At 54.4% G+C, this 13,359-nt stretch overlaps 1 protein-coding gene across 1 annotated transcript in view; it reads left to right on the top strand.

Annotated features, from left to right (window-relative positions):
- Nucleotides 1-3,048: 3,048 nt before the first annotated feature.
- The window catches only part of R3HDM2 (R3H domain containing 2), a 29,171-nt gene continuing 18,860 nt past the window's right edge, over nt 3,049-13,359 (top strand). The window contains 5 exon segments of the mRNA XM_017728671.1: nt 3,049-3,285; nt 11,344-11,542; nt 12,313-12,354; nt 12,781-12,867; nt 13,086-13,212. Of these exon segments, the coding sequence (XP_017584160.1) occupies nt 11,375-11,542; nt 12,313-12,354; nt 12,781-12,867; nt 13,086-13,212 (424 nt within the window). The 5' untranslated portion in view covers nt 3,049-3,285; nt 11,344-11,374.

The raw sequence follows: 13,359 nt of genomic DNA, 5'->3' as shown, positions 1-13,359 counted from the left end.
GGGCTGTGTCCAGGCTGCTGGGGCTGATTCATTCTTCTTCTTCCTCCTCCTCCCTCCACACGGGATTTGTTGTCTCCCATGTAAGGAGAAGGATGCAGCTCAGGAAATCCTCTCACTTGCACTGTGTTCCATGAGGATGAAACGCTGCTGGCTCGCAGCGATGGAAGGGGATTTTGGGAAGAGCTGGATGAGCCTGCAGGAAGCTGCACCTGTGCTGTCTGGGGCAGGTGCTCACGTCTTGGGGCCAGAGGCTTTCGCATTCCGAAATCTGCTGATCCACCCGCCCAAATGCCAGAGCTCAGGTCTGCAGGCTCTCATGGAACTGCTTTTCTTCCTCCTTTAACTACACACAGTGAGGCCTCGACATCCAAACCAATGGGATGTTCTTTGAAAACAGGGAGATCTGGAAGAAGGGGAGAGCACCCATCCTGGGTTTTCTCCTTGTACAGCCCTGATCCTGCCACTGCAGGGCTCCAGCACCCATCCTTCACGATTCTGAGGCTCCAGCACCCATCCCTCACGATTCTGAGGCTCCAGCACCCATCCCTCACGATCCTGAGGCCACCTCTGACCGCAGGATGCTCCTTAGCAGAATGAAGCTGTTGGCTTCACTGGGTTTGGGGGAGCTTGAAGGCTCCGTGTGGAGCAGTGATCTTTGCCCTGGGAATGCTTCCTCTGCCCCTTTCTGTCACTTCTTCACTTGCAAAGTATCTCCTGGAGCCGCTTCAGGGCTCAGAGCTCCAGGTTTCACACTCCAGGGACCTATTCCTGGGTGCCAGGAATAACCAACCCCCAAAGAGATGAGTTAAAAGGGGGTGAAAGCTGGTGCTGAGCTGTTGGGCTGATCCCTGGGTCCCGCTGGCCTGGCTGCCATGGTAGGCTGAGCTCAGCTGGAGCCCCTCGTCCTCCTTAGGCTGAGCTCAGCTGGAGCCCCTCGTCCTCCTTAGGCTGAGCTCAGCTGGAGCCCCTCGTCCTCCTTAGGCTGAGCTCAGCTGGAGCCCCTCGTCCTCCTTAGGCTGAGCTCAGCTGGAGCCCCTCGTCCTCCTTAGGCTGAGCTCAGCTGGAGCCCCTCGTCCTCCTTAGGCTGAGCTCAGCTGGAGCCCCTCGTCCTCCTTAGGCTGAGCTCAGCTGAAGCCCCTCGTCCTCCTTAGACTGAACTCAGCTGAGGCCCCTTGTTCTTAGGCTGAGCTCAGCTGAGGCCCCTCATCCTCCTTAGGCTGAGCTCAGCTGGAGCCCCTCGTCCTCCTTAGACTGAACTCAGCTGAGGCCCTTCATCCTCCTTAGACTAAGCTCAGTTGAAGCTCCTCATCCTCCTCCCCCCCCTGAGCTCAGCTGAAGCCCCTCATCCTCCTTAGGCTGAGCTCAGCTGAAGCCCCTCATCCTCCTCCCCCTGCTCAGACCCTGGTGCCCATTTCTCAGAGAGCCTGTGAGGTTGTGCTTTGGTTTTCTTGCCCAGGTACCTTCATTGGAAAAGTTCTTTGCAGAATTGAGAGTAAAAAAAACTTGAAGTGGCCAGAAATGGGAGACATAAAAGGAACTGGGATCCTTTGGATCCGTCTTCCTTGCACCTTTTGGTGGGAAAATCTTGTACCACATCCCTGGAGTCTCAGCATTCCAAGGTGTGGGTTGATGAATTGAGACCTTTGATAACACTGGAAGAGCATTGCAGGTGATTTTTGTCTTCTTGTCCCTCATAATTCCTTTCTCTCCCATTTTCCATCCATGGGATGTGGAGAGCAGATTTGATTGTGGCCTCTGTGCCTGCAGAATCGCCAAGTCTGGGGTGGAAAACGCCTTTCTGGGGAAAGTTTAAGCAAGCGAAAGGTTTCCAACTTCTCTGGGGCTGTTTGCATTTCTTGTTTTCTGCCTCTCTGTATTTACTCACCAATGAATGAGCAAGAAAAATAAAGAACTGAATTGAAATTAAACCGCTAACAAAGTGACCCCTCAGAAGAGTTGTGGCAGCAGTGGCAGGAGCAGAGCAAGGCTGGCTGTGACCCACCTGGGCAGGTGTGGGGTGTTGTGTTGGGTGTTGTCCACGCACCTGAATCCTGGAGGCTGCTGATGCCTTGGGTGGTATCTGCCATCCCTTCTTTTATGGAATCATGGAATACCCTGAGTTGGAAGGGGGGCCCCCAAGGATCATTGATCCCAACTCCTGGCCCTGCACAGACACCTCAAAATCCCACCCTGGGCATCCCAGGGAGCGATGTCCAAAGGCTCCTGGAGCTCTCACAGCCTCTGGGCTGTGCCCATTCCCTGGGGAGCCTGGGCAGTGCCCAGCACCCTCTGGGAAGACCCTTTCCTGATATCCAACCTGACACAGCTCCAGCCATTCCCTGGGGTCCTGTCCCTGGTCCCCAGAGCAGAGGTTGGAGCTGCCCCTCGGGATGAAGCTGCAGCCCCCGAGGAGTCTCCCCTCAGTCTCCTCTTCTCCAGCTGAACAAGCCAAGTGCCCTCAGCTGCTCCTTGTGTGACTCCTCCAGACTCTGGGAAGACCCTTTCCTGATATCCAACCTGACACAGCTCCAGCCATTCCCTGGGGTCCTGTCCCTGGTCCCCAGAGCAGAGGTTGGAGCTGCCCCTCGGGATGAAGCTGCAGCCCCCGAGGAGTCTCCCCTCAGTCTCCTCTTCTCCAGCTGAACAAGCCAAGTGCCTTCAGCTGCTCCTTGTGTGACTCCTCCAGACCTTTCCCCATTCCCATGTCCCTCCTTTGAACACTCTCCAGTATCTTTAGACCTTTTCCCTATCGTGGTGCCCAAACTGCCCCCAGCACTGGAGATGAGGCTACCCCAGCCCAGAGCAGAGTGGGACAGTCCCCTCCCTCACTGTCCAGCGGTGCTGGAGCTGATGCCCCCAGGATGTGGTGACCCTCCTGACTCATATCCAGCCCCCCATCCACCAGGACCCCCTGGTCCCTTCCGGGTGGCTCCGGGGCTGGCAGGGGATGGATGCTGCGTCTTTAACGGCGTCTCGGGCTGCGCGGAGGCAGCTCCATTGAAGATTTGCGGGAGAGCAGGAGGGGGGTGTGGATGTGGCTATTGGCAGAGCTGTGCTGACATCCCTGGGAACAGCTGGGATCTGCTCCGCTGCCGAGCCGCTTGTCAGAGCCCTGAGCTCGCCGGAGCAGCCGCAAAGATCACAAGCGTTTTATTCGGGAGGGCTGGCGGGGGCTTCCCAGGAGCGATGTTATCCTGGCAGAATTCCTCTTGAACTGGTCGTGGCCATGGAGTCTCTGTTGAAATCGGGAAACAGCTGACGTGCTCAGAGTGCACAACCACCACGGTGAGTTTATTTTTAGAATGAGCTTTTAATTATTTGGGGCTTGAGAAAAAGAAAGATCGATCAGACTTTTCTTTTTCCCCTCCCCGGTGCAAAATGCAGCGTGAATGTGGGCGAATATTTCAGGGATGGGGACCTGGCAGTGTCCCTCTCCCGCTGGGAAGTGCCAGGATTTCTGCTGCTGGATGGGGTTAATTTAAAATGGAGCTGGACTAAATGAATATGTGTCTCTGGGATCCCAGTCAGGACTTGGGAGTGTGAGACGAGCTCTCCTCTTCCTCCTTTTGTGCTGCCGGGGATGCACCTATGGAGAGAGGGAATCCCCGGTCGGCATCCTGTGCTCTGCCATGTCATTAAGGAGTTCCCCTGACGGCATCATGGAATCTCCTTGTGCTCCAAGCGTCTGCAGCTTGCTCCTGGGTAGTTCCCGTTGTTTTGCAAAGACAGAACCTTCCCGGCTCTTTTGCTGGGTTATATTTTAATGGATTTACTTGTTTGGAGCTGGCTAGCTGATGGGGAATGTTGGCTACTCAGTTGGCTGTGTGCCATGTGATGTTTTCGGGCTGGCTTATGCAATTTGGTGCTCTGTAGGACGGTGCTTGTAATCATTGATACATTAACCCCATTTTAAAAATTAATTTAGACCTCTCACTGAGTTGGGTTTAGTGGAAGCAGGAGGTTGGGTTGACTTTTCCCCCTCCTCACATGTGTCCGTCATCCAGTTTTGCCTCATGCCCAAGAAGTTGTGCTCTCATCATTCCAGATTTAGTGCTGGGAGCTGGTTTCCTTGGGACTGAGGTGTGGTTACTGTGCTTTGGGATCTCGGGATCTCTCTACCTGCTCCTCAGTCTCCTCAGACTTCACACTCAATCCCAACTTCTGCTGCTGGCAGCCAACAGATGAAGTTGAGTTTTTTCTTTGAATCATGATTTCCCCATTTTTTTCCTATGTTCAAATCCATTTCTGGGTCCCACCTGGAGAACATCCCATGTCTCAAGTGGCTCTGTGTCCTCTGCCAGCATGGGGAAAAGCGGGAGCAGCAGCTGGAGAGCAGGAGGAGGGATGCAGATAACATTCCTGCCTCATGCCTTCCTCCTGTGGAGGTTTGGGTTTGAGAAACAAAGTTTGGGGATGTGCTTTGCCAGCCAGGTCAGCTCAGGAAGGTGAGGGAATTCCTTGTTCCCTCATCCAGATTTTTAATGCCGGTGCTGCTGCCTGGCGCAGGCTCAGCACAGGAGCAGCTGCCAGCAGGAGAAGAGCTGTTTTCCATCTTTTCCTGAGCCTGGTTGGTACCTCCAGCACAGGTGCCTCATTACGGATGGGCTCAGGAGGGAATTCTGCTTGGGATTCTCCAGAAAAATTGGGAGTGTGTCGGTGGGAGCTGTGCCAGGGATTTCCGCTGAGCCATGGAAGGGTTAACAGCAATCCCTGTTCAGTGCTGTCCTATTGCATCCTGACACTGTGGAAAGTAGGTGGATAATTCCTTGCTCGCTTTTCAGGAAACCCCTGTGGTGGACAGCCCTCATTAATTGTTGCTGGGAAACTGCTTTGACGTCACCGGAGCAGTTCCCTGCTCTTTGGGTGAATACAGGAATAGCTCGTGATGAGGAAGTGGGAAGTGGTGTGAAATGGAGCAGGGAGCTCTTGACAGGGGATTCTCATCCTGGATTTCTTTCCTCTCTCCCATAGTTCTGCCCAGGAGCCCTCAGGAACTGTCCACAAAGCTTCAGTGCTGCATTGGGAGCAGCACTTCCTTCTCCAGGAAGCCCTTCGTTCTCCAGGGCTGTGTCACTGATGAGCCTTCACTTTTTAACTCTTTTGGGGTCAGGGTTTTTTTGCTGTTGGTTTTGGGTTTCTTCCTCCTCCAGATTTTGTGAACGAGGGGTGAGAAGGTTATCGCTCAGCCTAAAGCAGCTCCCAAAAATCAAAGGAGAAGAGAACAGCAGGATCACAGTTTCCTTTCCTTTTAACATCAAACCAATAATGTCCCTTTTCCTACCTGAGGGGAGAGCAGGGCTGAGAGCGGCCCTTGGTGCTGGGAGCTCCAGGCTCGGACAACTTGGAATTAAAACTGTTTAATCCCTCTTTCCTTAGGGAAATGTTCCTTAGGACCATTTAATTCCTGGGGTGTTGGTGCAGTAGGTTCCTTTCTCCCAGCATTACCCTGTCAGTGTCTGGGAGCTGGGGCACAGGATAATTGGAGCAGGAATTCTCTGTGTTTCCTTTTCCACACGTGGAAATTAGGTTTAAACAAAGTTTTCCCATCCAGGTCAGAGTATTTCAGAGATTTTTGTACGCAGAGGTGCTGGAGAGCAGCAGAGATCAGCTGGGGCTGTGGCTCAGGTGTGCCCAGGTGGTACATGAAAGGGCCTGAAAGGTGAGGAAAGTGGAAGAAAGGACCTGAATGTGGAATCATGGAATGGTTTGGATGGGAAGGGACCTTAAAGCTCATCTCATTCTGCCCCCTTCCACTAAACCAGGCTGCTCCAACCTGGCCTTGGACACTTCCAGGGATCCAGGGGCAGCCACAGCTCCTCTGGGCACCCTGTGCCAGGGCCTGCCCACCCTCACAGGGAGGAATTTCTTCCTGAAAGAAGGAATATTGATGTTTATAAAACTTTTATACACTTTTACACAATCCCTGGGTGTCACATGGAAATTATTTTGGCAGTCCCGATACTGGTCACACTCCTAGAATACTCCTGGAAGTTGAAACCTCTCCTGAGTTTAGTCCTTGCCTTGATGGAGGGAGGTACCAAAATATCCGAGTATTTTATTCCCCCTGAAATGAGGTTGTGCTTTGAGATGTTTTCCACAAGGAAACCTCCTGATTCTCCAGAATTCACTCAGACTGACCTGCATTTCCTGTCTGCTTGTTCATGTAAGGTTATTGCCCCCCTTTTCACCTGGACTCAAACCCTTCCATCTGCATCAGAATTTCAGGATTTGATGTCATGTGGGGGTGGAGATTAGGACTCAAAGCAATGACTAAGCATGGGGACTGTGCAGGCAGAGACGCCCGGCCTCCTGTGGGGACTTTTGCTGGGTTTTGTGGGAACTGTAAGGTAGGGAGGAATTAAATCCCTCTCCAACTGATGATAAGGAATAAGGAGTGAATTCAGGAGAGGTGGCTTTGAAGTTGGAGTTTATGAGTGTTGCTGCGTTTGGGGTTTCTCACTGAACCAGCTTGTCCCAGTCAGAGCTGTTACCTGACTGGGAGCTGCTTTCTCCAGCAGGAGGAAAGGGGAGCAAGCTCCAAAGGCTCTTTACCTGTCGGAATTCCAGCCGAGCCTGCAGACTTTTCCTGGGCTGCTGGGGCTGCTGGTGCAGTGCTGAGTGGAGCCCAGGATGGAGATATTTCGGGAGCTTTAGTCCTATTAACAAATCCTTCCCTCCCGGCCTCTTGTTGCACCTGGCAGGTGCCCCTGATCGCCGGGATTGCCCCAGCCGCTCGTCCCTGGCCGAGGAGGAGCCGCTGGGACAATCCCTGGGCACGGAGAGGGCCCGGCAGAGCCCGAGGGGCTCCGTGCCGGGAGTGTCAGCCCCCTCCCCCCCCCGCCGCCTCCGCTTTTCCCTGTGCGAAGCCTTTTCCGCAGCCTCTGCCGCGCCGGGGATGGGGGGACCTGAGTCACCCCCGCCCCGTTGCTCCTGGCGACAGGGCCCGTTGCCATGGAGCTCGGCTCCCCATTGGCTGCCAGGCAGCCAATGAGCGAATTGCTCGCCAGAGCATCACTGGTACCCGGCGGGAGGGCGGTGGTGGTGGGTGGTGGGTGCTGCTGGCCCCAAACTCCGGCACAGGGGGACAGTGGGTGCTGGGGACAGCATGGGGTGATCTGGGTTGGGAGGGAGCGTAAAGGCCGTTCCATCCCAGCCCTGCCACGGGGACACGGCCCTGTTGAGCGTCCCGTGGAGCGAGTCTGGGAAAGCCAAGGGAAATGGAGGGGAGGGAGGCAGGAGTCTTGTCTTGGAAGCCAGGTGGGAATGCTGCAGCACTGACGCTGCTTCCCGTGGCCGTGGCTTGGGTAGGTGCTGGGAAGGTGAAACCCGCCTGGAATCGTGGAATATCCTGATTTGCAAGGGACCCCAACGATCACTGAGTCCAACTCTTGGTCCTGCACAGATACCCCAGCAATCCCACCCTGTTCCTGAGAGCGTTGTCCAAACACTCCTGGAGCTCTGGCAGCCTTGGGGCCGTGCCCATTCCCTGGGGAGCCTGGTCAGTGCCCCAGCACCCTCTGGGGGAAAACCTTTCCCTGATAACCACCCTAAGCATCTCCTGACACAGCTCCAGCCGTTCCCTCAAGTCCTGGGTCAGTGGAGAGCAGAGATTGGCACTTGTGAGGAAGCTGCAGATGGGGATGAACAAGCCAAGTGCCCTCAGCTGCTCCTTGTGTGGCCCTTCCGGACCCTTCCCTATCTCCATGTCCTTCTTTTGGATGCTCTCCAATAGCTTTAGATCCTTCTCATATTGTGGCACCCAAAACTGCCCCCACAGAACTTGAGGTGAGGCTGCCCCAAAGCAGAGCAGGACAATCCCCTCCTTCAGCACCTGTTTCCTTAGCCCTGAGACCTGAGAGGGAGAGGCTGAGGCACCTCAGATCCTTCCATCCCCGTCTCAGGCCCCTCCATCCCCGTCTCAGACCCCTCCATCCCCGTCTCAGGCCCCTCCATCCCCATCTCAGACCCTTCCATCCCCACCTCAGATCCTTCCATCCCCATCTCAGACCCCTCCATCCCCGTCTCAGACCCTTCCATCCCCACCTCAGATCCCTCTGTCCCTGTCTCAGACCCCTCCATCCCCACCTCAGATCCCTGTGTCCCTGTCTCAGACCCCTCCATCCCTGTCTCAGACCCCTCCATCCCCACCTCAGACCCCTCCATCCCCACCTCAGATCCCTCCATCCCGCTGCACCACCAGAGCCGTGTGTGGGCAGCTGCACCCGGCAGCCATATGTCTCCTTTGCACCCTCATTTAGCTCAGGAGCGGGTCTGTTCCCTCAGAAACAAGGCCAGGAAGAGAGTTTATTTAGCAGGAGCTTCCTGCCGTTTCCAGATTTGCTGCCGGATCCATCTGAACTGGAAATGCAGAACTTTCTTGCTTTTATTCCCTGCCCAACCAGGAGCTGCTGCTGCTGCTGCTGCTGCATTCCCAGGGCTCGGCAGCTGTGAACTGCAGGTGGCAAGAAGGCATCAGAGGTGGAATTCCATGTTCCTTTCTGGAGTGAGGAGGAGGATGTAAATGTGTCCCAACCCCCTGGCCCTTGGCCAGCATTCCCAGTGTGCCCAGTCACTGCTGTCACTGGCCCAGTTGCTTTGCCAATCCCCATCCCCAAACCAAAACAGCAACAGCACCTCACCCACCTCCTCCCTTCCACCTTCTCCCACCTTTGCTCCCATTCTCTTTCCTGACACAGATTTTGTGTTGCATCTGTGTGATTTCTTTCTCTCTCCCAAGGCCCAGCTCAATCCCACCCACCCCCTCCCTGAGTCCTCTGAACTTCCACGCTCTCCGCAAGCCCTGTCTGTCACCGTCACTCGTGTCTGCCACCCCCTCGCTGCATCCCACGGCTGCCCGAGGGAGCGGGGCTGATTCATTCATCCCGCAAGGAATCCTCCTCTGGAAAGCAGCAGTGCACAGATCTTCCCTGGATTCTGTATGCAGGGAAACGTCCCGGAGGCTGGCTGGCAGGGACGGAAGCTGTAACAGGAGGGGGCAGCTGATAAATGTCAGTTCTGTGGCTCTGAGTTGTCTTTTCTGGGAAATCTGATAATATTCCCCGTGTGATGCTGAAGTTACATTGCAGCACGATAGAAAAAGATCCTGTTATCCTTCTTAAATTTGGCTGAGGTGTTTGGCTTGGGGGGAAAAGCTTGTTAGAGGGTGGGTGGTGCAAAGGGAATGAGCTGTACAAAACCTACTCCTTTATTTGAGTGTCATGTGTGCAGTTCCGGTGCTGCCTCCTTCCTCCCTTCCCCAAATCTGCTCCAGATCCTCTCAGAATGTTTAAGCCCCCGGCCTGGGCATGAGCCTGGAGCAGTTTCCTACAGTGTGGAGTGTTTTGGGGTGAGGGGAGGCAGAGTTTACCACCTTCACCCCCTGCACAATCCTCCCACAAATGAGGCACATCAGGCAAAGCGTTCCCTTTTCCCTTCCTGACCTAATTCCTGTCGGAGCAGCGTGGGATTCCCTCGTGTGGGGCTCGTCACCCTGTACAGCATCCCTGGGAACACCACTCTGGATATCAGCCCACTGGGGTGAGGACAGGCCCTCGCAGCTGCAGGATGGATGCTTTCCCTGCACCTTTTTCCCACAAATTTTCTGGGATATTTCCCACCCACTTGAGGTGTCGCTTAGCCTTGAGTTGAGTAACTTTTCCCTTTCCTGGTTGTCCCATCTATGGCCCTGCACTGGCAGCAGCCTTGAGCAGGTGGTGATGGAATGCAGGAAGCTGAGGTGGCCAAGCTGCCTCCGTGGGTCAGTCCTGTTCCAGTCTCCCACTGGATCTGGCATTTCCCACACGCCCTGGGGCACCTGCCCTCCATGTCTTGGCAAATTTGTTACAAAGCCCCGTAAGAATCCATGGAATGGAGGCAGTTGCCTGCATTCTCCTGCTTTCTGTGTCTGGAAGTGATTCCAGTAACTGCATAAATGTCAAATACACCTTTTGTGCTCAGCAGCTCCACAAATTAAAGGGGAATAGTCTGGGAATATCAGCTGTCCCTGTGCAGAGTCGGGAGCCGATCAATCTCCGTGGGGTCTGGCTCTGTTTCAGCCACCTTCTGCCAAAGGAGTTGGAAATGAGTTGTTAAACATCAGATGTGTTTTCTGGTATGAGGGGTTTTGTTTGAGCCTCGCTCTGATTTAGGCTCCCCTTTTCTTTTTGGGAACTTGTCTCTCCAGAGGTGTTTCCCAGTGCCACATCCCTCCACAGCCACGTGGAGCTGGTTTAGTCCTTGCTCAGACTCCCAAGAGCTGCTCTGAGTGACCGGAATCATAAAATCATGGAATGGTTTGGGTTGGAAAAGACCTTAAAGCTCATCCCATCCCACCCTGACGTGGCAGGGACACCTCCCACTATCCTGGGGTGCTCCAAGCCCCGTCCAACCTGGCCTTGGGCACTTCCAGGGATCCAGGGGCAGCCACAGCTGCTCTGAGAAATCCATTTCAGGGCCTCCCCACCCTCACAGGGAGGAATTCTTTCCCAATATCCCACCTAACCCTGCCCTCTGGCAGTGGGAAGCCATTCCCTGTGTCCTGGCACTCCAGTTCCTGATGAGCTCTAGGGGCAGGGCTGATGTTTTGATTCCAGATGATCAGTTTGGAATTAACACTTAATTTGATGAGTGGGTCCTGGTTGAGGCTCTCAGCACCCCAAAGCACAGGCGCTGCCCTGTCCAGGCTCCACTCTAATCCAGAGGTGCTTCCAGGGGCTCTGGGGGCTGCCTGCTCCTTGCTAATCAAAGGGAAGCAATTAAATGCAACTTTAGCAGGAATTTTTGTCTTCATGTGTAATTCGAGTCCCACTTGTCCTGAAGTATCTGGCCAGAAGGAGACAGCAGGGTTGCCTTATCTCCCAGAGCATGTTTGGGGTACAAGGCCATTTTCTCACTGAAGATTTGACTGACTCCAAAAAGATTGGGCTGGGATTTGGGGAAATGCAGATTTTTGGTGGTGGTTTGCCCTGAGGCAGAGCACAGCTCTGGCTGCTGGAATTTATTTCACCTGTGTGATGTTTGCTGGTTTAGAGCTGCCCTCAGTCTCTCTCTCCATCACTTACCTGCTTCGGGACCTCTGTCTACCTCAGGGACTTTGTCCAGCCCTGGTGCCTCCAAAATCCTGGTGAGAACCACAGAGCTCCCGCCAGATGCCCTTGAGCTGGGGCTGCACCCGGGGGATGAGTGGGGGGGGCTTGATCCGAGTGCTTGGGATTTGTGGGTTTGGGATCTGCCCACGAGGTGGGTTCCAAGGAAGTTTCAGCCTGCACGAGCAAGAGTTTGTGTCCAGAGAGAACCTCTGTGCACCCCTGACCCCCCGTCCCTGTCCTGCCCCTTGTCCTGCAGGTGCCCGTCGCTGCGCCGGAGGGCTCTGAAGATGTCCAACAGCAACACGGCACAGGAGTCCCTGGAAATTATGAAGGAATCGGAAAAAAAAGTGGTTGAGGAATCTGTGAACAAAACCAAATATGTATCCAGGTCACCGAGCAAGGAGGAGGTGGAGAAGGATGGGGGGGAGGAGGTCAGCGTGCGCCAGGAATCTCAGGTGAGTGTGGGCAGGGAGAGCTGGGCCTTCACCTGCTGCTTCCCATCCCTTCCCGAAGGATCCAGAGCCTGGGCCCCCTTTTCCATGCTGTGCAGCCTTTCCAGCCTGCTCCCTGCCTCTTCAGCTGAATCTGCCCTGGCCAGAGGGATTGAAATATTCCCTGAGCCTGGGAGTGGAATAACTGAAATATTCCCTGGGGACACTCGTGCTCTGTCCCCAGGTTCTGGTGCCAGGGCTGTCACCTCCCTCTTACTCCTTTCTTTGATCTGAGGATGAGTTAATGACTTCATGTCAAGTGAAGGCATCCAGGGAGAGCTTGGTTTCAGGAATGCTGCTTGACTATTGCTGCGCTTCAGTTAAAAATAGGACGGGAATGTTTTGGGATTTCATTTCAATAAGGAAAAAAAGCTCAGTGCAAGCATCATTTGCGGGTGCTGGGACTCATTCCCACCGCTCTGCTCTCCTGCCACCTGTGCTTGTGGCTCCTTGTGGAGCTTGAAGCAGTTCCCACCCTCAGCTGCCTGCTGGATGCTGCTGCCATTCCAGCTGTGGGCTGGCACAGCTGCCAGATGTGCTCACAGCTGCATGGGCAGAGCCAGAGCTGTGCAGGGAGAGCCTGACCAGGCACTTGGGGATGGACTGGGGGAGATTTCTGGGCTCGGTGGCTCTCCAGACAGAGCAGCAGCGTCTCTGCCGTGATCCCCTTTTGTGTCCCAGGAATGGCAGAAGTCCAGGTTAAGCCTCTTCCCTTCCCTTTTCTCTCTCCACAGAAGCGAACGTCAAGCCATGGACATGCCAGGAAAAGAGCCAAGGTAGGAGCTCTGCTGCCATCCCAAATTCTGAGCTGAGTCCTGATCCCAGCCTTGGGATGCTGCTCCTGAGCCTTTCCTGTCTCTGGAGACCACGTGCAGCAGAGGATGGGCAGGACAGGGATTTCCGTGTGCTCCTTTCTAACAGGATAAAGGCTGGAATTGCTCTGTCTGGAAGTCAGGGAGTGCAGGAATTCAGGCAGGGAACTTCTCACCTAAAGTTTGGTTCAAAGGCTGAAGGAATAAAACAACTCCTTGTTCAGGGATTCCAAGTCATTGTATATCCCTGAACATTGAGGGGAATATCCCTCTTATTGAGCAGTTTAATTGGGAATGGCTGCACAAGTGCCTTGGGAATGCAGCTGCAGGAATTCCAGGGTGTGTTTTGGCTGAGGTGTTGTAACCACTCTCTTTTTTTACCTTTTCCAGTCTAACTCAAAGCTTAAACTGGTCAGGAGTTTGGCTGTGTGTGAGGAATCCTCGGGCCCCTTCGTGGATGGGCTGCTGGAGTCTCAGGTAAGCCCAGAATGAGACAAATTTGGGAGTGTAGAAGCCCAGGAAATCCATGTTTTGCTAGAAATGATCCATGTCTTCTCTCCTGTGCCTTGGGGAGCCAAAAAATTCCCACAAGAGCTGGTTGAGACCTTCCCATGGTGCTTTTCTCAGCCACCGGCATCTCCAGCCGTGGCTCAGGGAATGTCCGAGGGACTCCAACGTCCTTTGTTCCATCCCAGGACATCATCCAGCTGCACGTGAGCTGCCCCTCTGACAAGGAAGAGGAGAAATCCACGAAAGATGGGGTGGAGAAAGAAGAAAAAGACAAGAATAAAGAAAAAACACCAAGGAAGATGCTCTCTCGAGGTCAGCTGCTGGTTTGAACTGGGCAGGTGCTGGTTTGAACTGGGGCAGGTGCTGGTTTGAACTGGGCAGGTGCTGATTTGAATGGGGCAGGTGCTGGTTTGAACTGGGGCAGGGGCTGGGTTGGACTGGGGCGGTGCTTGTTACCCG

The sequence above is a fragment of the Corvus brachyrhynchos genome, unplaced genomic scaffold (assembly GCF_000691975.1).
Source record: "Corvus brachyrhynchos isolate BGI_N302 unplaced genomic scaffold, ASM69197v1 scaffold193, whole genome shotgun sequence".
NCBI classification, from domain to species: domain Eukaryota; kingdom Metazoa; phylum Chordata; class Aves; order Passeriformes; family Corvidae; genus Corvus; species Corvus brachyrhynchos.
Note: the sequence above shows the minus strand (reverse complement) of the source record. Positions and strands in the feature narration are given on the sequence as shown.